The sequence below is a fragment of the Panthera tigris genome, chromosome D1 (genome assembly GCF_018350195.1).
Source record: "Panthera tigris isolate Pti1 chromosome D1, P.tigris_Pti1_mat1.1, whole genome shotgun sequence".
Lineage (NCBI taxonomy): Eukaryota > Metazoa > Chordata > Mammalia > Carnivora > Felidae > Panthera > Panthera tigris.
In genome coordinates, this window is record NC_056669.1 from 87324710 (window position 1) to 87348674 (window position 23965).

A 23965-nucleotide genomic window follows, 5' to 3' on the forward strand; every position below is an offset into this window, starting at 1 on the left:
TTCCGCGGAGCTTGCCTACGGTTCCTGGTTTTGGCGCTAGGCATTAAACCGAGGCAGTCTGATTCCAGATCCTCCCATGCTTTCATTTGTTTGTCTAAGCTCATTCGTTTATACTGTTTTTTCAGGAGTCACATTCAGGACTTGTTTCATTTGCTAATGCATCTAGAATGGTGACTGGCACATAGATACTGTGTTTACTTGTTAGACAAATAGACGAGTGAATGAGGAATAGTTCTCTTTCTTTTCCTTTCAAGGCCCTCTTCCTACGTTAAGCCTTCCATGGCAATTCCAGCCCACGGTAATCTCAGACCTTCATCAGACTATTGGCTGTACTATTACTTTTGCGTCTAGTTTTATCTGTCTTTAGACAAATTGTCCCTTATCTCTTTCTCTTGAATATTCTCTGCAAGGAGAATGAAAGCTCCTTGAAGTCAAGTCTTATCTGGTATTGTTTCTAGGGCTCCCACAGTAACTAGAGCAAAAAGCAGTCCCTACTAATTAGTTATTGATTGATTTGTGTGTGATCTCTATGTGGCCTCAACTCAACTGACAAGTTGGGCAGAGTGGGGAGCTGGAAAGAGCTTAGGCTTTGGAGTCGGGCAAATTTGAGTGTGAATCCTGTCATATTCCTTCCTTAAAATACTTGAATTCTTTATACTTGCTCCTTTCCTTATAAAAAAGGAGCCATTGATTGTAACATAATGTTTTATATTGAGAAAGCACTGCTAAAATCCATATTTGGATTGGAGGGTAGAAGGACAGTTAAGGCACACTTAAGGTTCAATTAATGAACTTTATATTTAGAATGCAGCAGGCTCTGTAGTTTCTAGGTAGGCTGTCATTCTTCCTTCAATGTTGTAGAAATATAATTGATATTCCTGATGTTTCTTTGGTGTATTTATTGTGGTAATAATGCATTATTGTATTGTACGTAATCCCAACTTTAAGGTCTGTCTGTACAGGCTTCAGTACGGGTTTCTCTCCTTTGAGGAGACAGTTGGACACATTTCATCACAGTAATATTCATTGATTTCCTTTCTCTGATTTTGTTAGTAATGCATATGAATAAAAAAAATACTCTAAAAAAACAAAAGAACAAAATAAGAACCACCTGCAGTCTCACCATCCACAAAAATTACATTTTTGTGTTTTCTTTCAGGTTTTTTTTCCCTTCACGTTATGTACATGTGTTAAAAAGATGGTATCATGCTTTGTTCTGTGATGTCAGCCTTCTCATAAGCATCTTTATCCATATCCTTAGATAATTTCTGAAAGTGATTTTGAAGGAGCTTTTTTGAAAACTGCCTTATTCTCTCACAAATATACCATCATATATTTTAATCATTCTATTTTGTGGAGCATTGTTTCAAGTTTTTTGAAAAACTCCTTGATAGAAGTATGAAACACAGCTTCCCTTCTGACTTCCATGCTGAGGAAACATTTTCTTTGCCTCCCAAGCCTCAGTTTCCTAATTTTAAAAATGAGACTGACATGTTCCCTAGGGAGCAGTTTGAGGGTTATGTAAAATGATACTTCCCAACGTGCCTTAGCATAGCTCCTGGTCCCCCAAGAGGCTGCCAGCTAATGTTCCTCACCCAGAATCTGGCGTTCATGTCCAGTTGTGTTTCCTTTTTCTCTCTTTCAGTGATAGTCTTTCACCATGCATCGGAAGAAAGTAGATAACCGAATCCGGATTCTCATTGAGAATGGAGTTGCTGAAAGGCAAAGGTCTTTGTTTGTTGTAGTTGGAGACCGAGGAAAGGACCAGGTAAGACCTCGTAAACACTTCTTGGCTGACTTCGTGTCTTGTCCCACAGTTAGCTTGTTACTGCTCCTCTGAGGTTTCAGCACATAATAACATTAAGGTCCCTTTGACTGCTTTTCTCTACATAAAATGCCTTGTGAGAACCTAGGGGTGGACTGAGCGCAAGGTTAAGAGTGTGTGACCGGGCTTCTAGTCCCTGCCTGGGCACTGCCCTCTCCTGGCCCTCTGTTTACTTTCCAGATCTGTCAAAATGAGGTCTGGCAGTCTCTGAGGTCTCTTTTGGCCATGAGATTCTGTGACTTTTTCCTTTGGCAGGTGGTCATACTCCATCACATGTTGTCCAAAGCAACTGTGAAGGCTCGGCCTTCAGTGCTGTGGTGTTATAAGAAAGAGCTGGGGTTTAGCAGGTAAGTTGAGCCTTTTGAGTGTCCCATACCATTTATAGTTGCTGCTCCTTAATTAAATGCCAGGAAATGATTATCTGACGTAGTTTTTCAGGGATTGTTAGGGAGCTGCGACCTCTGAGGACTCTTCCAAATAGCGAAAATAATAGAGCTGATGTCCTTCTTTCATTCCTGACGATAAATTTCAAAGCCACCTTGCCTTTCCCAGGTCTTCTGGGGAACGGCACTGTGTAGTAGAAGCTTTGGCTTGAGACTAAGGTAATGAGGTCACCAAGGTTGGTTTCAAGCTCTGGTCTAGCCAAATAGGAGGTTTAGGTACTCTCGTTACCCTTCTTTTGAAGATGAGAATCTGTGGAAGGTGCCAGGGCAGCACAGTAGGATTCCCCCACAGACTCACCCCTGGCTCCGGGCCCATCCTCTTAACCTCTCTACTCTTTCCTTCACTTTTAAACGGAGGGCGTTGGCCCTGCGATAGCTCAGTTCCTTCTGGCTCTGAAGGTCTTGATGGGTGATCAGTGAGCCTGTCCCCTGCTCCCACCCCTTTAGCCTCTCTGGTTAACTGGCTCTCCTGGGGTGGGTGGGTGATTGCAGTCACCGGAAGAAAAGAATGCGACAGCTACAGAAGAAAATAAAGAATGGGACGTTGAACATAAAGCAAGATGACCCCTTTGAACTCTTCGTGGCGGCCACAAACATCCGCTACTGCTACTACAATGAAACCCACAAGATCCTGGGCAACACCTTTGGCATGTGCGTTCTCCAGGTGGGTGGCTTCCTCCAGCTTGGGACTGGCGTCAGAGAGCGGAGGGCTCCCCTCAAGAACAGGCGGACAGGAAGGAGAAAGATTGACCCATACAGCCTCCCCCAGGCAGTATCAGTGGAATAGTTGGCCACTTTCCAAAGCAAATTGGGTAACTCACCCCATGTAAAAATAAACTTTTCCACTTAAAGCGACGCTTAACCTAGAGATACCAAAACTGACACAGGTGCTCCATCATGGCTGGTTCTAACCGGCTGAGGATGAGAAAGAAAGTATTGTGAACTTAGAGGGACCCCAGATTCCCAGATCCTAACTGGAAGTAGCCGAAGACTTTGGTGAGCAGGGAGCAGTGGGACCTGTTTTAACTGGCTGGGCGTAGTCCTTAAAACCCCCTCACTTTTCCTCCACAGAGAACTACCTGGTACATTTCTTCTCTGGTATTCTTGTCTTGCCAGAACAAACTTCACATTTTTTTTGTTTCCAGCTCTGGCGGTCTCTGTTTTATCCTTTGATTCTTGGACACCTGTGACCCCCCAACCCCCCCCACCCCGAAAGGAGAACACATTTAAGCCCCCGTCCCCGATTTTGGTGCGTGTTTATCATTTGCATGTAGTACCAGGATTACGTAGGTCATAAGTTGTACCTTATGAAAGGTAAGTTAAGAAATGAGGGGAAAGTGCTCGCCTTGGCAGCACATATGCTAGAGCTGGAATGACACAGAGAGGAGTAGCATGCTCCCTGTGCAAGGGTGACACACAGCTTCCTGAAGCATTGCATAGTTTTGGCATTCAGAGGGCACTTGTTAGGATGAGCACTGGGTGTTACATGTAAGTGAAGAATCTCTAAATTCTGCTCCTGAAACCAACCTTACACTCTATATTAACTAACTGGATTTTAATAAAATCTTGGAAAGAAAAAAAAAAGGGGGGGGGGCGCCTGGGTGGCTCAGTCGGTTAAGCCACCGACTTCGGCTCAGGTCATGATCTTGCGGTCAGTGAGTTCAAGTCCCGCATCGGGCTCTGTGCTGACAGCTCAGAGCCTGGAGCCTGTTTCAGATTCTGTGTCTCCCTCTCTCTGACCCTCCCCTGTTCATGCTCTGTCTCTCTCTGTCTCAAAACTAAATAAACGTTAAAAAAATTAAAAAAAAAAAAAAAAAAGGAATGAGGGGAAAAAAAATCACGAATTGGAAGTTTTTGGTTTATTTTTCTTACATTCCACTTGTTTGTCCCATACTGCTGGCTTGCATCCCACCTTGTAGACTAGAAAGGAGCATTTTGCTTCTTCTCACCTGGCCACTGGTTGGTAGTGAGTGCTCTTAGGCCACCACTGTTACCAGGTGCAGTGAAGATGGCTCCTTGAGGCAGCGGCTCCCCCATGTGGGGCAGTTTGAGTTTTGTCAGACAGGTTTTATGTAAACACATCCGAAAACGAACGTGAGGTATTTGTGAAATACAAGTGCAAGTCACTGGAGAGGATTTCTTCCCAGATAGGATCTTGTGTGAGGCTATTAGACACACTTTTGTCATACAAAACCGGATACACCTCTTGCCCAGTGCTGGGCTCTCTTCTGTGCCCCTAAGTAAAGGGAGGTGTGTGGGCCCCTCCTGGTGAGTCGAGTAAGGGCTATGGTCTTGGGTTTATGTTCGGAAGCCCTCCTTTTATTTAGTTAAACTTCCCTGGGGGTGCTCTTTGTGTGACTAGCCCTTTTTGAGGTCTCTTTCTTTCAGGATTTTGAAGCTTTAACTCCAAACTTACTGGCCAGAACTGTGGAAACGGTGGAAGGTGGTGGGCTGGTGGTCATCCTCCTACGGACCATGAATTCGCTCAAGCAGTTGTACACAATGACCATGGTGGGTATATGGTTTTTAACTGAGTTGTGGCGGTTCACATCAAGTGTGTTTTTGCTGTTGGCCACTTTCTTTTAGGAGTTCCTATGGAGGGGGCACCTGGGTGGCTCAGTTGGTCAAGCAGCCGACTCTTGATTTTGGCTCAGGTTATGATCTCACTGTGGGATCGAGCCCCATGTCAGACTCTGCACTGAGCATGGAGGCTGCTTGAGATTCTCTCTCTCTCCTCTCTCTGCTCCTCCCCTGCTTGTGTGTAGTCTTTCCTCTTCTCTCAAAATAAGTAAGTAGACGTTAAAAAAAAAATTCCTGTTGAACGGCTTTAGTGAGCAGTCAGCACAAGGTCTGGGTTGGGAGTTCTTTGACTGTAAGTAATGAGAAGGTCACTGCAGAGAAAGTCAGTGACCTTGAGTGTGCCCAGGCATCTCTGAATTTCACATTTCCTTTCAGGTATTTGTAAATTCTATACCTGTGAGATTCATGTATGTGGCAGTTATTAGGTAGTTACATTTCTGGGATGGTATTCTGCAAAGAGCCACGCCAGTGCCCCCATTTTGGATTACCAAAAAGGGACCATGCACAGACTTGCCCACCAGTCCTCATGCTAATGGATAACGAAGGAACATTTGCTGATTCCACTCCCAGTTTGGCAAGAGATTTGACTGTGAGAGGGGTAGTTTCCACCCAAAGCTGAGGACATGGTTAGGAGTGGGAATATGTCTCTGTGGATTCACAACTAGTCTGCGACCCCATCAGTATTGCCATTTGCATGTTCCTTGTGACAGGTTTTAGTCACAGGCCTGTGGCCCTGCTCAGGAATGGCGTTAGAATTGGCCTCAGGGTTTCACAAGCTGCGTTTATGCGGGGACATGGACTTTTCCACAGATCTTAGTAGCTGCTTCCCGTCACCGCTGCTCCTATAGCCCCTCTGGCTTCCTCAGGGGCCCTCAGACATGCTCAGTATGCTCTCATCTCATGGCCTGTGCACTTGCTGTTGCCATTGGGATATCTGCACAGCCCGCTTCTCACTGCATTCATGTCCCTGCTCACATACCCCCTCCTCTGTGGGACAGACTCTGTCTGTCACTCCTCGACCTGCTTGATTGTCCTTCACAGCATCTGCCAGCTACCTAAAGTTATATATTTATTTGTTTGTTGCCTGCCTCCCTGTGCTGGTCTGTAAACTTCATGAGGTTAGGGACTTAGTTTTCCTCACTGGTGCATTCCCTGATTCTGGAAGAGTGCCTGGTGTTTAGTAAGCACTCGTTAAATACTTGTGAATGAATGAATGACTTTTTGCCCACATCAGTTTGTTTGTCCTCCTTCCCCCTTTTCCCTGCTGCCTGCTTCTCACCTCAGAGGTACACCATGTAAGTAGCCACACCCCTGCCATTTGCTGTCACTGCACATTGTTTTTCATTTGGAGCATTTGCCAGATTTTTTTTTTTTTCTCTTCTTACTCGTTTCCCTCCGACCGTTAGACTGTAGGCTCCATGAGAACAGAGTTCCTGCTTTATTGAATACTGGTGTATACCCGGCATGTCTGGTTCACGATTGGTATGTGTGTTTTATTGAATGAATGAACGAACACATTTTATGATGCTGGATAAAATGTGGAAAAGGTCAAAGCCGAGGTGAGAGGATGTTTGTTGTAATAAAAAACATTACCTTTAGCATTTGATGATCCATCCCAGTTCCAGCAAATAGCAGCTGGGCTGTTCAGCACAGCAGGTTCTGGAGGAGTGGGTTTCCAGCAGTAGCTCTGGCGCCTCCTTATCCCAGGCTTGCTTGATAAAGCTGCTTCACATTTGGACTGTGAGCCGCAGCGCTGTTGGGATGTCTGTGTTCACAGATGTTGTCTCTTTCAGGACGTGCATTCAAGATACAGGACGGAGGCCCATCAGGATGTGGTGGGACGGTTTAATGAGAGGTAGGTCTGAAGCACATTTCTCGGGTCCTTAATTGTGGGGAACCGCGGTGCAGAGAATATTTTTGTCTTGGACCCAGATGAAAGCCGTGCTTTTGTCTGAGGGAAGGTAGCACAGGGGTCCAAAATGGTGACATTCCTGACAGCAGTGGTGGTGGCGAAGCCAACCGGAAGCAGTGAAAGTGAGTGGGGAGCTGGGGCCTGAACCAAGCCACTCTCCTCTCTGGCTTTTAGCTTACTCATCTGTCAGAGGGGCGATTTGTCTGGATCACTGTTTCCCCAAATGTGTTTCATAGAACACCAGTATTTTAAGAGGGACTTTATGTCAAAAGGGTTTCTGCCAGATACGTCTGGGAAACGCTGATACAGTTTTTCCTGTGTGAAGATTCACGGTAGCCTGTTGTAGTCTCCAAAAAGTGTTGCAACGGCAGGGATCTATTTAACGGATTGTTTCCCAGATTTATTTGACCATAGAGCCCTTTTTTAGGGAGCATCAGTTAGCAGCCTGTGAAACACCTGAAGAAGCTGTGGCCTGGATCAGTGGTCCTCATCTATAGCAGTCTTGCTCCCTGGGGACATTTGGCGATGCCTGGAAACCTTATGGTTGTCATGACTTGGGGGGAGGGAGTTGGGGGGACGCTACTGGCATCTAGTGAGTAGAGGCCAGGGGTGCTGCTAAACAGCCTAAAATGTACAGAACAGTCCCACAACCAAGAATCATCTGGTCTGAAATATTGCTGGTGCTGAGGTTTAGAAATCCTGGCCTCGGTGAAGCTTGGGGCCTTTCCAGTTTGAATCCTCTCTGGTGTTTTCATTTAGTAGATGGAGTAGGCCAGTGGGGGCGGCCCTGTGCTGCTGGATAGAATGGAAGCCTGTGAAAGTAGCATGTGAGGTTCTCTTCTTGCACCTGTGGGAGAAGTTTGACTTCTCTAGCCAAACACATGTTTTCCTGCACATGGAAATGTCTGTTACATTTCTTGAGGCAGCTTTCTTCTCCCTTTTCTTTGTTTTTTCTTCCTTTGTGGCAGAAGGTAAATTTGTGACTGGTGATCATTTGTGGAGTGGGGTAGGAATTCCCCATTTAAGGATGGCCTGAGACAGCTCAGTCCTCAAAGGGTGAGCCTCAGAGGTGTGGGAAGGGCCCTATGACTCAGTTGTGCACAGTAGGAATGCTTGTAACCCGTCTCGAGAGAGAGAGTTCTGGGTTTTCTTGTTTGCTGTATAGAACGTGTTCAGGTGCCTTGTAGATGAGGCTCAGAGTCCTCTTACACTGCTCTCCAGCTGGGTTTTGGCTCTTTCTAGCTTTCTTAGAGACGTGTGGGCATCAAATCATTTTCCTCAAGAAAAGCCACACCTTTATCATGTATCGGCCCCTCCCCCCAACACCTCATTACGGTTTTGTTCCTCAGATTTATTCTTTCTCTGGCCTCTTGTAAGAAGTGTCTTGTCATCGATGACCAGCTCAGCATCCTGCCCATCTCCTCCCATGCTGCCAGCATTGAGGCCCTACCTCCCCAGACCCCGGTGAGTCAGCCAGGGGTCCAGGAATCTGGGTGAGGCTGTGTTTTTTGTGTGGACCCTCTCGTGGCAGTGGCAGACCTTCTCCTCTCCTCTCTGGTAGGATGAGAGTCTTGGTCCTTCTGATCTGGAGCTGAAGGAGTTGAAGGAGAGCTTGCAGGACACCCAGCCCGTGGGTGTGTTGGTGGATTGCTGCAAGACCCTAGACCAGGTGAGTGTGGTGTTCCGAACTTCCCTATTCCAGTATAGACAGGGCAGAGGTAAAATAGAACATGCAGAAAGCAGCGGAAGCCAAGTTAGGACAAGTGAGGATTTGGATCCTCCTTGGGGAAGGGACCTTTTCTCTTGCTTGAACCCCTGCAGCAACACCAGGGCTAGTCTCTGTCATCTGCGTTCATGGCAAGTCCAGAGATTATGTCCCCCTTCACCCCAGGTCATCAATTCCCTGAGTAGAGGGTCTGGGGGGAGATGGATGGAATTTAAAGAGGAACCCCCCAGTGCTTTTTCCAAGAGAGGGTGATGTATCTGTATTATTCCATTTCAGTTCAGTTTTGATGATATAAAGGTTTTGGCCTATGCCTTGCATAGAAGTGAGAGGAGAGCCTGAGGCCCCTTGTACTTACTCTGGTTCCAGAGTGAAGCCTGATAAGGCCCTCCAGGGTGGGATGGACCTGATCTGTAGGTACAGATAACAGACTGGGTGGGAGCTTCCAGAGTGCATTTCTGTGCTCACGGAGGTGGCCGGGGCTGGTAAACTCGGATTCTCTCCTGGTTCCTGGGGTGAGCAGAGCTGACCGGGCAGTGCCCAGAAGCCTTCAGTTTGTCAGGTGTGTTCAGGATTCTGATCGTGAGCCTCTTGGCACTGGACTCTGCCCTCATGATGGACAACAGCTGCAGTGACACGTCCCACTTGGGGCAGAGTCCCAACAGGCTGATTCCCTTGTTCATTCTAGAAATAGAATTATTAGCCACATAGCTCTCTATGCAGAGGCTGCAGGCTTTAGGTGGCTTTGAATCCAGTCTGGGTATCCTTTGTCAGAGGAAATGCAAGAGGATGGAGAAAGGGCAGAAGAGGGAGAAGCTGTAAAAGCAGCAGGAGTGTTAGAAGAAAATACGTAGAAAAAAAAACACTGAGTGTGAAAGAGTGTTCGTTAAAAATGGAAAATGGTGTTTCTACTTGGCAGTCCCGCTCTGTAGAGACAACTGCCATTAACAGTTTATTTTGGATACTTCTGGAACTTTGTCTACGCATACAAATGGATATTTTAAAAATACGTGAAGGGGTTACACTGTATAGCGTAAGTGATCCCCTATTAGGCATTGGGTTGGTTGGTTGCAGTTTTTTTGCTGTTATAAACTGTGCTGTTAGGATCTTCTTACAGATACGCATTATCTCTGGGATAAGTTTTTTTCCCAGAAGAGTTGCTGGATTAGATTGTGTGTGCATTAAAATAGGTGTCGTGCCAGTTTGTGGAACCAGCAACAGTGTGTGAAAATGCCCTTTTCTGTATGCCTTGCCAGCGTTGGCTACAGTTAAACTTCCAAGCCTACCAATGTGCTGTGGGAACACAGGATCCCTGTTTTTGTTTGTATTGCTTTAATTATGAGAGAAGCAGGCACTTTATCATATAATTACTGGTCATCTGGGTCTTTTTGTTTTGTGAATTAGTTTGTGTATTGGTTTTTCATTTTAGAAAGTTATTTTAGGATGCGTTTTCAGTTCAGATTTCTTACTCTTCTATTCTTACTCTTCTTTTTTAATAGTGGATTTTTTCTGGTTATGTTTTGTCGGAGTTTAAAACTTCTCTAAACAACAAAAGGGCAAAATACGGTGTTCAACGAAGGCCACGTTAAGATGAGCTGGGCCTGGATCCCCTGAGTGTTTCCTCTGGAGAGACTCTGGCTTCCTGGAGCTCTTCCCCTTCCTTCCCTTCCATTTGCCTGGGCTTGTGTCTCTTCAGTGTCTTCTTAGTGTTGCTGCCTGGGTGTATAAGGCAACTTCAGGACCTGACAGGCCAGGCTGGACCATCTGGTCTTCTTCCCAGTCTTGGTGGCCTGTTCCCAGGGCAGATGCCAGTCGGGTAGTAGAGTTTGGCCCCTGAGTAGTGTTGTGGTTTCTCCTCTCACTCAGTGCCTGCTCGCTTAGGTGCCTGACATGACCCTAGGCACTGGGCTCAGCAGTAAAAAGGAGGGGCACGCCTGCTTCGTGGGGCTTACGTTCTGGTGGCATGAGACTGACCGTGAGTCAAGGAAACCAGCCCATCCTGAAGTGTAGTAGAAGGTGCTGTGTGCAGTGTGGACACAGGGCATCAAAGAGGGGTCGGGGGTGCAGGAGATAGGTAGAGGCTGCGGCTCTGGGAGGCTTTGTTTAGAAGGTGATCCTCAAGCAAAGCCTGGAAGGAGTTGGGGAAATGAGCCATGGGGCCATTGGGGAGAGTGCTTCTGGCAGAGGGGCCACCGTCTGCATAGGCCCGAGGTAGGAGTCTGCCTGGGGTACTCGAGGACCAGCAAGGAGGCCGCCGGAGGTGAAGCAGAGTGAGCAGATGAGAGTAGGAGGAGATGGCAGAGGTCACACGGCAAAGCCACGTGGCCCTGAGGGCTTGGCCTTACTCTCTGAGAGGTGGGTGCCGCAGAGGGTTTCACATGCCCAGTGTCTCAGCCCGGCTGTCGGAGGGATTCTTAGGCTGAATTTTAAAAAAGATCCCTCTGGCTGCTCTGTTGAGTCTAGACTGTAGGGGAACAAAAGGGAAGCCGAAAGACTAACTAGGAGCCCACTGTAGTAAGAGGGGGATTCAGGATAGTGGCTTCAACCAGCCCGGTAGAGGATGGCACTGGTGAGGAATGGTAGGATTTATACATATTTTGAAGGTAGCGCTGATGGGCTTTGCTGGTGAGTCAAGTGTGGGGAGAAAACGGAGAAGGCTTTTGGCTTAATCAGGTGGACAGTTAACTGACAAGGGGAAGACTGTAGATGGAGGAGGCTGGAGGGGGACACTGGGTTCCCCTCAGGTCAGTCAGAGAAGCCTGTCTGATGTATAAGGGTAGACACACAGGGGCAGTTGTGTGTATACAGGAGTTTGATGGGTGGGGAAGAGGTCTGGACCAGAGACATGAATGGGGTGTTACCAGCATCTGAGGGGCATTTAAAGCCTTGGGCCCGAGAGGAGATGACCAGGCAGTGAGAAGCCCGAGTGCTGAGCCTTGCCTCCTGCAGGAACTGCCACCACTTTGATTTAGCCTCAGCTTCTCCACAGTGGTAGTAGTAGATGGCTGAAACTTGGTCTTTCTCAAAGCTCACCTGATAGGGTTCTCTTTTCACAGGCCAAAGCTGTCTTGAAGTTCATTGAGGGGATCTCTGAAAAGACCCTGAGGAGTACTGTTGCGCTCACGGCTGCCCGAGGAAGGGGGAAGTCTGCAGCCCTGGGATTGGCTATTGCTGGGGCAGTGGCTTTTGGGTAAGGAGGTCTGATTCCCCCTCTTTGGGAATTCTGAACTCTCAGGGAGAAATGTGCAGGATAGGGGTCAGGGGACTAGGAGACTGTTCCTGGGTCTGTGCAGGGTCCTGTGTGATTTCTGTAGGTCATGGGTTCTGGTCTGGAAAACAGCAATACCGCTTCCCCCAAGCACGCCCAGCCCCAGCCCCATGGGGCACATATATGTGTGCAGGCACACATGGACACATACACCAGGACCTTCGTGATCAATATTTAAAGTTGAACAGATACACACAGAAAGTTGGACAGACATAGAAAAGCAAAGAAATGGGGGTAAGAAACGTTAAAACTCTTCAGGAGATGGGAATGTGTATGACCATGTTTGCTAACTGCGAAAAGTACAGGTTTGGCATTTGAATGATTTTGATCAGTAGAAAATCTTGTGTGCTTTTGAGGATCTACATTTGAGTGTTTTTTGTCCTGGGTGGAAGATTTATGCAGTTGCCAGAAGAGTGTGTACTTCCAACTTCGCAGTCAGAAATAATGGATCTAGAATTTACCATGTCCTCATATGCATTATCTTCCTTGGTGCTCCTAATAGCTCCGTAAGCATTTCACAGATGGGTCAACCTAGGCTCAGGGAGTTTCAGTGACTCACTCAAGATCCCCCAGCAAGTCAGTGCTGGTAGTGCTGGGGCCGAGCCCAAGCCCTGACTTGTCTCTTGTCCCTGCTGCTCCAGTGGTACCAATCAACACCTTAGCTGTTAGCATCCTTTACACTGAACAGGGGTCCCCTGCAGGTTCACTGTGGCCTTGGCCTGAGCACTGATTGAGCTATCTGGACTCACAGTTTGGAACCCTCTCAACACAGCCAGTGATGACTGTGAAGCCACCCTCTTGTCCCAGGACACGGGCTTGGGAAGCAGCATGCTGGCTCTGCACACTGAGGGCGTTGTGTCCAGGCACCTCTGGGCAGTGTGCCTTCACAGATGTCGTAGCTAATTGCCAGGACATACTACCTTCGAGTTGTTAATGTGTTTTTGTTAGTTTGGGAGGAAAAATATCCTCAAAACTGGAGTTGCTTTACTTTTCCTCCCTAAAAAGTGTTCTTTTTTCCTGCCATTATCTCTGGTTATCACCTGTGTGATAGGGCGAACAAAAATCTCTTCTTTCCTCTTAATGTTCCCTGGAAGTCCCTTGGATTTCCTAATGACTTATAAAAGTTCTCTTCTTTTGTTCAATAGGTACTCCAATATCTTTGTTACCTCCCCAAGCCCCGATAACCTCCACACTCTTTTTGAATTTGTATTTAAAGGATTTGACGCTCTGCAGTATCAGGTAGGGAATTAGAATAAGAACTCCCATTGATTCAGAGCTGGGTTTAATCTAGGTAAAATCTTTGGGATGCCTGCTTACTTTAATTTTCACTTCTAAAGCTTGTTTCTAAAGTTTGTCATTGGTTTGACTCTCTTTCCATCAGGAGCATCTGGATTATGAGATTATTCAGTCTCTCAATCCTGAATTTAACAAAGCAGTGATCAGAGTGAATGTATTCCGAGAACACAGGCAGACCATTCAGGTGAGGCTCATTCTAAAACCCTGCTAAGTGGGGCCAGTGTCCTGCTGTATTTAAATACAGTAATTTCACATCATTTTATGTCCTGTGTAATTGCATGTCTTGTATACAGTGTTGTTGTTTTATGATTAACCTGGTCCAGATTTTCAGCCTCTTCTCAACGAAGACATTCAAGCAAACTAACAAATAACGTATGTAGCCAGAATGGAAAGTTGTAGTTTTATCCCTTGAAAATTGAGTAAGTGTATTTGTGAGTATGCTAATCAGCTAGAAGAAATACAGTCACTGTTCTGACATCAGTTCTCATTTTGCTGGGTTACAGCAGGTTTTGAAATGGTGCATCTGTAACTAGAACAATAATCTCTCCATTTAAAAGAAAAAAAGAACTTTGCAAGATGTACTCTGAATCTTTGTGGTTTAGCCAGTGGCCTATTTTCCTTTTTAAACAGTGTTTCCCTGAAAGCTCTATAAATCTCCAGTGCTCTGGAGGCCTGAATGGCTTGCACTTGTCCAAAGGCTGCAATTTTGTTCAGTTGTAGAAAAGCATCAGTGTGACAGGCTTGCAGAAAGGATGGGGGCCGCTGGGCTCCTAGCGGTGGAGGCTCATCGATTATTTTCGGACTTGGGTCGGGGTGGGAAGTGGGCCAGGCACACTTGGCAGTTTATGTCTTTGACCTTTATGCTCGTTAAAGCATATGTATGTGTGCCTGTTAGGGAGGTATTTCTTTTATCAAAAGTCCAGATTGTAAATAGTGGTAAGTGTTTATACTTTTGATCTAAGGAGCTTAATTTTTTCTTACTGGGTCTCTTTCTAGAATCTCTTCATTCTTTAGTTTCTTCCACTTTTGCCTGACACCCTTGGCTGAGGTGGGGGGGCGGGTACAGATGGCGGGGTGGGGTGAGGTGGAGGGCAGGAGGCCGCAGGGAGAGTGCGGCGACCTGTTAAAACTCAAAAGTACACAAACCAAGGAAGGAACACTTTTCTCTGAAATGCCCAGGCTCAGCCCTGCTGCTCCTTGGATTTGTAATTAGAGACCTGCTTGTATTGCCAGAGCCCCTTTGTCTCCAGACTGGAGTTTAAGCCCAGAAGAGGTGACCTGACTTTATGAGGCTCCATTTGTGTCCCTTGGAAGCCTCCTCTTCCTTGCTGGAAATTGAGAAAAAGACAAACATTAGATTAAAGTCGGCTGCGTCTCTTCAGGGGGCTGCTTTCTGCTGCTTTTATGAGGTGCTTGTTTAGTTTTTCCCCTTAAGAGTCCCAAGACATGGGGCCCAGCCGAGGGTGTGTGTTCCGCTGTTCTAACTAAGTGGAGTTGCTGTCTCCCTGACCTATCATTCAGCTTCCAGCAAAGCAGTTAGATGATCTTGTAATGAAATACTTCAGAAAAGTGCAGAGATCAGTGGAACACTCAGATACCCGGCACTTAAGCCTTAGAAATGTTGACATTTTGTTGTTTGCTGTGTTTCTTTCATATTTTAAAAGTCCTTTTTAGTTTTGTTTTAAAGACTGAAAGCATCACAGACACAGTTGAAGCCCCTCTTCTACCCCTCCGCATCGCATTCCCTTCTTCTGCCCCTCCCTATAGGTAGCTCTACTCTGGATTGGGATTTCCTTCTGATTCACATGTTTGTGTTTTACTATGTAATTATGCCTCCATAAATGGTAACATACTGTACTTGTCCTTTTTCAGCCTGCCTTTCTTACTCAGCATTTGTTTTCAAGATTTGTCCAAGATTGAAGCTTGTGGCTTGGGTTGAGTTTAAGCACTGTATGTTTATATTACCATTTATTTATGTTCTAGGGGTGGATGTAGGGAGCTCTTGGTTTTTAGGGTATGAATAGATTTCCAGCTCTCTTGGATTTTGCCAGATTCTCCTTCTAAAAAGTGTACCTGTTTACCTTCCCAACAGCATTTTTTTTTTTTTTTTTAAGTTTTGTTTCTTCAAGTTCTCATCAGCACTGGGTGTTTTATTGCTATTTAATTTTTACCTACCTGTATGTGAAATGGGATCTCCTTGTTGTCTTTGGCATTGCACTGACTGCTAGTGAGGTTGAGTGTCTTTGTTTATGTTAATTGGCTGTTCAGGTTTCCTGTCCTGTAAAATCCCTCTTCGTGGCCTTGAGCAAACTTTAAAAATAGCAGGAAGCCCTGAAGAAACTGAAGGGGTGGTTTGTATGCATAAGGGTGCCAAACTTTTTGTGGCATCAGGTGGCCATGCTAATGATACAAATAAGGGTGTGTGAGTGTGTGTATTAGGAAGGGGTGGAGTCTTAGAAGCATCCTCACCAGTGCGGGGAGAGTTGGTTTTCTTAATGACAGTATCCGCGCAAGGAGCGCGGTACCCAGTGTGTAGCAGGTACTTGAGAATGGTGATGTCGTCCCATTTGCTGCCCCTGAGGCAAAGTCAGAGCCAGGCTGGGGGGAGCATGAGGAGACAGAAGAGAGAAAGGAGAGGGCAGCACCACCTACGAGTACTAGGCCAGGCACCAGCCAGGGCGTTTTTCCAGATTTACCCGATTTTTCTCTCAAGCAGCCGTCAGATAGGTATTTCCTCCACTTTCCAGGAGAGGAGTCTGAGGCTGTGAGGGTTAGTGACCTGTTCAGGGGCACACAGTTGGTGGTTGAACTTCTGAACCCAGATGTCTGGCTCCAAGCTCATTCTGGTTTGCCCTGCCACGGAAAAGTGGAAAGGAGGAATGGGAGAAAGAACTGGGAATGGAACGAGAGAGGACAGAGTGGCCTTTATGAGGCGTCTTGGGGACCACAGCTATGGCACTGGGTGGCCAGGTAATAATAGAAATCTTCCTCCCTGCAGTATATACATCCTGCAGATGCTGTGAAACTGGGCCAGGCTGAGCTCGTTGTGATCGATGAAGCCGCCGCCATCCCCCTGCCCCTGGTGAAAAGCCTCCTGGGCCCCTACCTTGTGTTCATGGCATCCACCATCAACGGGTAAGCACCTGGAGTGGGAGTCCTTGCTCCCCTTGTCGGTTCTTGCTTGTTAGGCTGGGGGGCGGGAGGCGGCAGAGGGAGAGGGGAAGAGAATCTTTAGCAGGCTCCACACCCAGCCCAGTGTGGATGATGATCTGAGCCGGAAGTCAAGAGTCAGACCCTTAACCCACTGCTGACTGAGCCGCCCAGGCGCCCCGAGAGGTAGCTTTTGTTGTATATTTTCTATGTGTTCGTTTTACTTTTTTGTTTTGAACAAGAATGTAAATATACTTTACATATTGCTTTTAATTTTCTTTTTTAATGTAACAATATTTTGTGAACTCTTTCCAGGTCAATAAATATGTGTCTTTAGTATTGGAAAGCTTTCTGTGTGGAAATCACATCTTCTTAAAGAGAGAATTCTGTATTACAGATTTATTATTGTGTCTTCCTTACACTGAAAATATTTAAATAAAGTGGATTTTACTTTTTTTGCTAACGGCTTTATTGAGACACAGTTCGTATACCATACAGTTTTACCCACATCAAGTGTATAATTTGGTGATTTTTAGGTTTTAGATCTGTACAGAGTTGTGCAACCAGCACCATAATCACTTTTACATTTTCATCACCCCCAAAAGAAAAACCATACCCTTTACCTGTCACCCTCCAGTCTATCCCTAATCCCCTGCCTTAGGGAACTACTCATCTATCTTCTCTGTATAAATTTATCTATTCTAGACAGCTCATGTAAATGGAGCCATACAGTACAGGGTCTTTTGTGACTGGCTTCTTTCACTTACCATAATGTTTTCAAGGTTCATCCGTGTATCTTTTATCGGTATTTCCTTCCTTTTTATGGCCCAGTAATACTCCATTATATGTTTATATACATTCTGTTTTTCGATTTATGTGTTGATGGACGTTTGGGTTATTTCTATCTTTTGGCTGTTAGGAATAATGCTTCTGTGAACATGGGTGTGTATATAGGTTATCTGCGTGGACGTGTTTTCAGTGCTCTTGGGTATATACCTAGGAGTGGAATTACTGGGTCAGATAGTAACTTTATGTTTAACTGCTCAAGGAACTGGCAGACTGTGTTTTCCAAAGCAGCTGCACCATTTTAAATTCCCACCCGCAGCATACGAGGGTTCCAGGTTTTCCATATCCTTGCCAGCATGTGTGTTAACGGCTTTTTGATTATAGCCATCCTCGTGAGCGTGAAGTTGCGTCTCGTTATGGTCTCCATGTGCACTTCCCTGATGGCTGGTGATGTGGGGCATCTTATCATGTGCTTCTTTGCCATTTGTGTGTCTTCTTTGGAGAAATAGCTATTCAGATCCTCTGCTCATTTTTCTATTTGGCTTATTTGTCTTTTTATTATTGAGTTGTAAGTGTTCCTTATGTATTCCAGGTACAAATACATTATCAGATGCTTGATTTACAAAAATTTTATTCCATTCTGTTATTTTCCTCACTTTCTTGATAATGCCTTTTGAAGCATAAAAGTCTGTTTTGTTGCTTGTGCTTACTTGTTTTTCTTCTTTTTTAAATAAGTAAATGAAATTCCTTCGAGGAAGCTTTGTTCTGTGAGGTGGGGCAGAATAAAACACTCGAAAATTCCAAGTTTTTTTTTAAATTTCTTTTTTAATGTTTATTTATTTTTGAGAGAGAGAGTGAGACAGAGCATGAGCAGAGGAGGGCCAGAGAGAGAGAGGGAGACACAGAATCTGAAGCAGGCTTCAGGCTCCGAGCTGTTAGCACAGAGCCTGATGCAGGGCTCGAACCACAAACCGTGAGATCATGACCTGAGCCGAAGTCAGACAGACGCCTAACCGACTGAGCCACCTGGGTGCCCCCAAAATTCCAAGTTTTTGATTCTTCTTTAAAAATAGTATTTGAGTGAGAGGAAGTATTTATACAGTTTTGAAATATGACCACAATGAGTACTACGAAGTGTTGCAATACTGGATTAAAAAGACCCGGGTGCCTGGGTGGCTAAGTCGGTTAAGCATGTGATTTTTGATCTCAGCTCAGGTCTTGATCTCCCGGTCATGAGTTCAAGCCCCACATTGGGCTCTGCACTGGGCATGAAGCCTACTTTAAAAAAACAAACCCATTGAGCAGTCTGCCCCCTGTGGTCCCTGGGCCTGTGACTAAAGGAGGAAATCCAGATGAGAAGAGCTGGCTCAGTGATCTGATGATTTCTTTTTTTCCAAAATTCTTGTTAAGTTGTTTTATGTCACCTTTTCAGTGAAAGTAGTGATGAAAGGAATTACTAAGTGGTGGTTTATTGGTTTATTTAGTCTTGATTTTCCAAACTGGAAGCACTCTCTGCCTGCCTTCAAGCATGTTGCTTCAGTGGCTCTCACTCACGGACCATTTAATGTAGTTCCAGCTCATTATGCTGAATGCTTTACACATCATCTTTCCAGTCCTTTCAGTTCACAGCATGATCCTGTGAGGTGTGTAGAATAATCCCCTTTTGAGGATGAGGCTAAAAGTGAGTGATGAGTTCTTTGCCCAGAGGTACTGAGTAGATGTGCCACACTTGAGCCACACTGCCAGCCCCCAGCTGAGCCACCAAGCTGGCCACCTTGCCTCCTTGGGTGTATGGATGCCCTGCTGGAAGTCTAGAGGGCAGTGGGGCTGTCAGCGGCGAGCAGGAGCTTGGTATTTCAGCAGGATGAGGGAGGTGGTCCTCTGTCCTCTCCTGGAGAGTAGATTTGGAACCTCATTCATGCCTGATGGCCTTTGCTTTTGCTCCTAGCTACGAGGGCACTGGCCGGTCCCTGTCCCTCAAGCTGATTCAGCAGCTCCGTCAACAGAGTGCCCAGAGCCAGATCAGCACCACTGCTGAAAACAAGGCCACAGCGACAGCCAGACTGGCATCAGGTACCCCCAGAGCGCTCAATGGGCCCGTCCATGGCAGGTCCCCACAGATTCTCTTGCTGGATCATCTCCTTATGCCACCACAGGCGATACCAAACTGTCATACTGTCAGGCACGAAGGCTGGGTCCCCAGGAAGGAGAATTGCTTTCCCCAAGGAATAGCAAGCCAGTGACCAGATGGGAGACTGACCCAGGCCTTCTGGGTTGGGCCCTTGTTTGTTACTGCCTTAGGGCATGGTCACATTGACTTAGATCCCTGTGGGATCAGTGTCATGGCAAATGGAACATCCCCCAGAATAGTTTAAAACCACTCAGTTAAAATCTTTAAGCTGTATTTATGTGGGCATCAGGTGACAAAGAGAAAGTAGAACATTTGCTTTGCTCTTTTAGACAAACACATTTAATAATTGTTTCTCATTGTGTGTGTGTGTGTGTGTGTGTGTTTTGCGGGGAGCAGCGCGAACGCTGCATGAGGTTTCTCTGCAGGAGTCCATCCGATACGCCCCCGGGGACGCGGTGGAGCAGTGGCTGAACGACTTGTTGTGCCTGGATTGCCTCAACATCCCCCGGATAGTCTCAGGCTGCCCCCTGCCTGAGGCCTGCGAGCTGTATCCTCCCGGGTTCTGTGCCCGGTGAAGGGAGGGGGGTGATGGAAGAATTCGGTTTTGGCCCTTTGTTTCATAGGCTGCTGCTCGAAGGAGAAGGGGAAAGTTAGACATTCTCCATTTTCTTTCTGTTCCCTCCCTAATGTGTTCTGTGCAGGACACAGGGCTCTTCCTTCTAATCCGAGGGACACCTACATATCCAGGTTTCCTTTTGGAGGCAGTGTGTCCTATTTTGGGCTCTCTTTGGTTTGTTTTGGTTGCTTAACTCCAGACCCAGCTACTACGTTAACAGAGATACTCTCTTTTGCTACCACAAGGCCTCCGAAGTTTTCCTCCAAAGGCTTATGGCCCTCTATGTGGCTTCTCACTACAAGGTAACTGCAGCTGGCTGAAGTGGGTGAACTGCAGCTCTGACAGTCCCCCTTTACCGGGTTTCCATGTTTTGTATTCCCCAGTGGCTCAGGTGACTATTCTACTGGGACTTAAATGTCCTGATGTTGTCAAGGTCCACTGACCTTGCCAGAGGGATTGCATTTCCCATGGTCGTTCAGGCCTGTCTTGGGCTCCTAGCTTTGCACACGGAGTGTGGGATTCCTGCACGTAACTCCATGCTTGGTGGGCGGGGAGGGTGGAAAGCTTTGCCTGTTTTCAAACGGGTTCTTCTATCTTTCACTTGTCTGTTGATCAGATAGACTCAGATGACGTAGCAGCTGTTACCTGGTGGTGCTGACTGACCCAGCCCAGCCTTTTACCTCTGGGCTATTTTTAAACGTTTATTTATTTTTGAGAGAGAGAGAGAGCATGCATGCACGCAAGTCGGGGAGGGGCAGAGAGAGAGGGGGATAGAGGATCCAAAGCAGGCTGTGTGCTAACAGCAGAGCCTGCCGTGGGACTCAGACTCACAAACCCTGAGATCGTGACCTGAGCCGAAGTTGGACACTTAACCAACTGAGCCCCCCAGGACTCCCCGCCCTGGGCTATTCTTAAGGAGCACTGGATGAGAATGTAGAATATTTGAGAGTCTTCAAAACTAAAGGGCACATTGGGAAGGACATTTCTTGAGTGTCTAGGTAGCATTTTTGTGAACACCCCTTAACGGGAGGCTGAAGAGTTGGTGCCAGAAGTGGTGATAGGTTTTCTTGAGATAGCCTCTTCTCTGGGAAATGACAAGTTCACTCCCCCGCTGTGAACTACACAGTGCTAACTAGGCAGTCCTCTGCCCTCTGCAGCCTCAGTGCTCGTGGAGAGATGACAGCAAACATTTGAGGCAAAGTCCCACATAGGCCATCTCGGAGGGTCTCAGGCTGGCGGCCAAGATGCTGGAAAAGAGCTTCCCCAAGTTTCAGCTCGCCACTTGGCTTTGGGGAAGGTGGTGCTCCAGTCAGTGACTCTGGAGTGGCCTCTTGAGTAAAGGACAAGAGGAGTGGTTCTCATGGACCCGTATTTGTGCCCCACAGAACTCCCCCAACGATCTCCAGATGCTTTCTGATGCGCCTGCCCACCTTCTGTTTTGCCTCCTGCCCCCTGTGCCCCCCACCCAGAATGCCCTTCCCGAAGTGCTTGCTGTCATCCAGGTATGCTGGCATTCATTTGAAGAACCACTTAGGAATCAAGGATTAATGGCTCAGTAACTGTGGCCTGGGAGGGGGAGTGTTGATTCCTGGTGCGGAGCCAAGTAGCTGGGTCATCCGGGGCAGACAGTTAGGATGTGTGGAAGGGAACCACTGCCGACAGAAACCCAGAGCCCCACTGATGGTGAATAGATGAAAGTCGGAACTGGCCGCTCGTATTTTGATTTACAGCTCCTCCTAAAACAGGATTTGTTTGTTTTCCTCTTATTACAAAAGCAACATGTGTACTTCTAAAATTAGAAAATACAAATGGAAACATGGGATCATAGTGTTTGGTAGTCTGGGGTTTTTTTTTTTTTTTTGCAGTGTGTCAAATATTCATAATCTCTGTAGTTTTTATTTTTTTCATAATTTCTGTAGTTTTTAAAGGTTTTAAAGGCTGCATTATTTATGCACGTACCATACCGTGTATAACCATTCTCCTTTTATAGACACTAGAGTCGTGAATTTGCACTATTTCATATAGAGCTGCATGAGCATCCCGTGTCTTAATTGATGTTTGCACATGTGCACATTGTGTGGAGACCCTCTTCTAGTGTAGTTTCTGTGCTTTGGGCCAGAGTTTGTCTGTATTCTACCTTGTTATGACAGTGTCCTGTCGCTCCTGGGGCAGAGTAATGACTGTTCCACTGAAAATGGAAGTCAGTTACAGGGTGAAGCCTGAACTGGAGTGGAAACAGCTGGCCTCGTCAGGGAACTAGCAGAATGCTGATGATCTGTGAGTGGGCTCTGTACCTGGGCTGGCCTTTCTGTCTACACTGTCCTGCTTCCCCCATAGGTGTGCCTGGAGGGGGAGATTTCTCGCCAGTCCATCTTGAATAGCCTGTCTCGAGGCAAGAAGGCTTCGGGGGACCTGATTCCATGGACCGTGTCCGAACAGGTGCTGCACTTTCCCTGGTATGGCTGAGTGAGTGAAGTTGGCGGTGTTGGAGGACTTTTTGTTGCTCACGTACTGCCCTGTGTCTCCCACACAGTTCCAAGACCCAGACTTCGGTGGCCTTTCAGGTGGAAGGGTTGTTCGCATTGCTGTTCACCCGGATTATCAAGGGGTAATGTGTCCTCATGCTTCTCAAACCTCCGATGCTTCATTAGTTGCAGCCGTGTTGCTAGCAGCTTGTGAGGGCAGGTGGATTTGGTGGTATGAATGGAAGGCTGGTCAAGGAATAAGCAGTTCCAGGAACTCCTCTGGCATGAACAGTTTTTCTGGGGCTGGGGGTGGCGAGTGGGCAGGACAATTGTATATGCTTGCTTTTCTTTTGTGAGGACAGAGCTCTTGTGAACCTGACCTATTTTTCACCGTTATCTCCTCTTAGAAATCCCCACTGCCCGGGTGCCTGGGTGGCTCAGTTAAGTGTCTGACTTTGGCTCAGGTCATGATCTCACAGTTTGTGGGTTTGAGCCCCGTGTTGGGCTCTGTGCTGACAGCTTAGAGCCTGGAGCCTGCTTCATATTCTGTGTCTCCCTCTCTCTCTGCCCCTCCCCCGCTCACACTCTGTCTCTCACTCTCAAAAAATAAACAATAAAAAAAAAAAAAAGAAATCCCCACTGGGGAGTCCGTTGTGGAGACATCAGTTTGGGGCATGCTAGTCTGTGGATCAGAGAGCCCAGCCAGCCATCCTCAGGCTCAGGCTAGATGGTGTGAGAGTGAGGGTCATAGCATGCTCACTCTTAAGGGTCTCTCTTTGGACCTCTTTGAGGGGTTTCATTAATTCTCTTTGCCAAGTGTACTGTGACTCAGAGTGAAGGCTTTCTGGAAGAAGTTCAGGGACGTAGAGGTGATTTAGACAGATTGAGAACATTCTCTTCCTTGTCTGTCTCCCTCCATGTTTGCTCACAGATGGGCTACGGCAGCCGAGCTCTGCAGCTGCTGCAGATGTACTTTGAGGGCAGATTCCCTTGTCTCGAGGAAAAGGTCCTTGAGACGTCACAAGAAATTCGTACCGTCAGCAGCGAGGTAAGCATCTTTTGGCCGAGCTCCTTGTTCCTGGAGGATAGTTCTCAGGAGCATCTAGAACTGTCTAGTGGTCTGGGCTGTCTGAGCACCAGCAGATTTCCTCCTGTTTTGGAGAAGCTTTTGCTTCTCCAGCTGCCACTGGAGTTGAGAACCTCGGATCAGCATTATCAGCATCACCTGGAAACCTATTTAAAAAATGCCGGTTTTTAAGCCCTGCCCCCAGTCATGCTGACTCAGAGGGTCAGGAGTGGGGCCCAGCGGTTTGTGTCTCAGCTCCTAGGTAATGCCGCTGCGTGCTCCAGCTTACAGCCGCCGAGCACTGAGCCGGGTCTAAGGGAAGTTGTGTCTTTCTTGGTAAGGTGATAAACGCCAGGAACTGTGATGGCTTCTCACACACGTTCACTTGATTTTCACAGTAGCCCGTTCAGGAGGTGGGGAAAGGCCTTATATTTAAGGTCCGGCTTAGCACTTTGTTACTTCCGAAGTCCCAGACCCATCTGATGACAGAACTGGATCTTCGGAACCCCACCTCTGTCTCTCTTTAAATCACGTGGCTGTTTTCCTGAATTCTGGGTTTGGAGCGGTGTGGTTTCATGCATGTCCAGGTGTTTGGTATACTTGGAAATGATCACTGGACTGAGTGGTGTGCCTCTATTTTAAAATCCAGGGAACAGAGAAATCTGTCCCAGTTTTTACTGTCTTTAGGTCAGAGCCTGGTATGG

General features: G+C 46.8%; 1 protein-coding gene and 1 non-coding gene across 3 annotated transcripts in view; both read left to right on the forward strand.

The window, feature by feature from the left end:
* NAT10 (N-acetyltransferase 10) overlaps positions 1 to 23965 on the forward strand; it is a 39690-nt gene that overhangs the window by 4219 nt on the left and 11506 nt on the right. For both annotated transcript variants that reach the window (XM_007082045.3, XM_042959490.1), the window contains exons 2-19: positions 1646 to 1768; positions 2081 to 2172; positions 2761 to 2932; positions 4657 to 4779; positions 6642 to 6703; positions 8110 to 8224; positions 8322 to 8429; positions 11540 to 11673; positions 12897 to 12990; positions 13133 to 13231; positions 16046 to 16182; positions 18932 to 19056; positions 19511 to 19661; positions 19936 to 20032; positions 21116 to 21232; positions 22068 to 22169; positions 22264 to 22338; positions 23127 to 23243. In XM_007082045.3, coding sequence (XP_007082107.1) covers positions 1661 to 1768; positions 2081 to 2172; positions 2761 to 2932; positions 4657 to 4779; positions 6642 to 6703; positions 8110 to 8224; positions 8322 to 8429; positions 11540 to 11673; positions 12897 to 12990; positions 13133 to 13231; positions 16046 to 16182; positions 18932 to 19056; positions 19511 to 19661; positions 19936 to 20032; positions 21116 to 21232; positions 22068 to 22169; positions 22264 to 22338; positions 23127 to 23243 — 2028 coding nt within the window. In that variant the 5' untranslated portion in view covers positions 1646 to 1660. The remainder of the gene's footprint in view (positions 1 to 1645; positions 1769 to 2080; positions 2173 to 2760; positions 2933 to 4656; positions 4780 to 6641; positions 6704 to 8109; positions 8225 to 8321; positions 8430 to 11539; positions 11674 to 12896; positions 12991 to 13132; positions 13232 to 16045; positions 16183 to 18931; positions 19057 to 19510; positions 19662 to 19935; positions 20033 to 21115; positions 21233 to 22067; positions 22170 to 22263; positions 22339 to 23126; positions 23244 to 23965) is intronic.
* Positions 3606 to 3712, forward strand: LOC122231557. Its single transcript, XR_006208827.1, has one exon. It is a non-coding gene; the product is annotated as a U6 spliceosomal RNA (small nuclear RNA).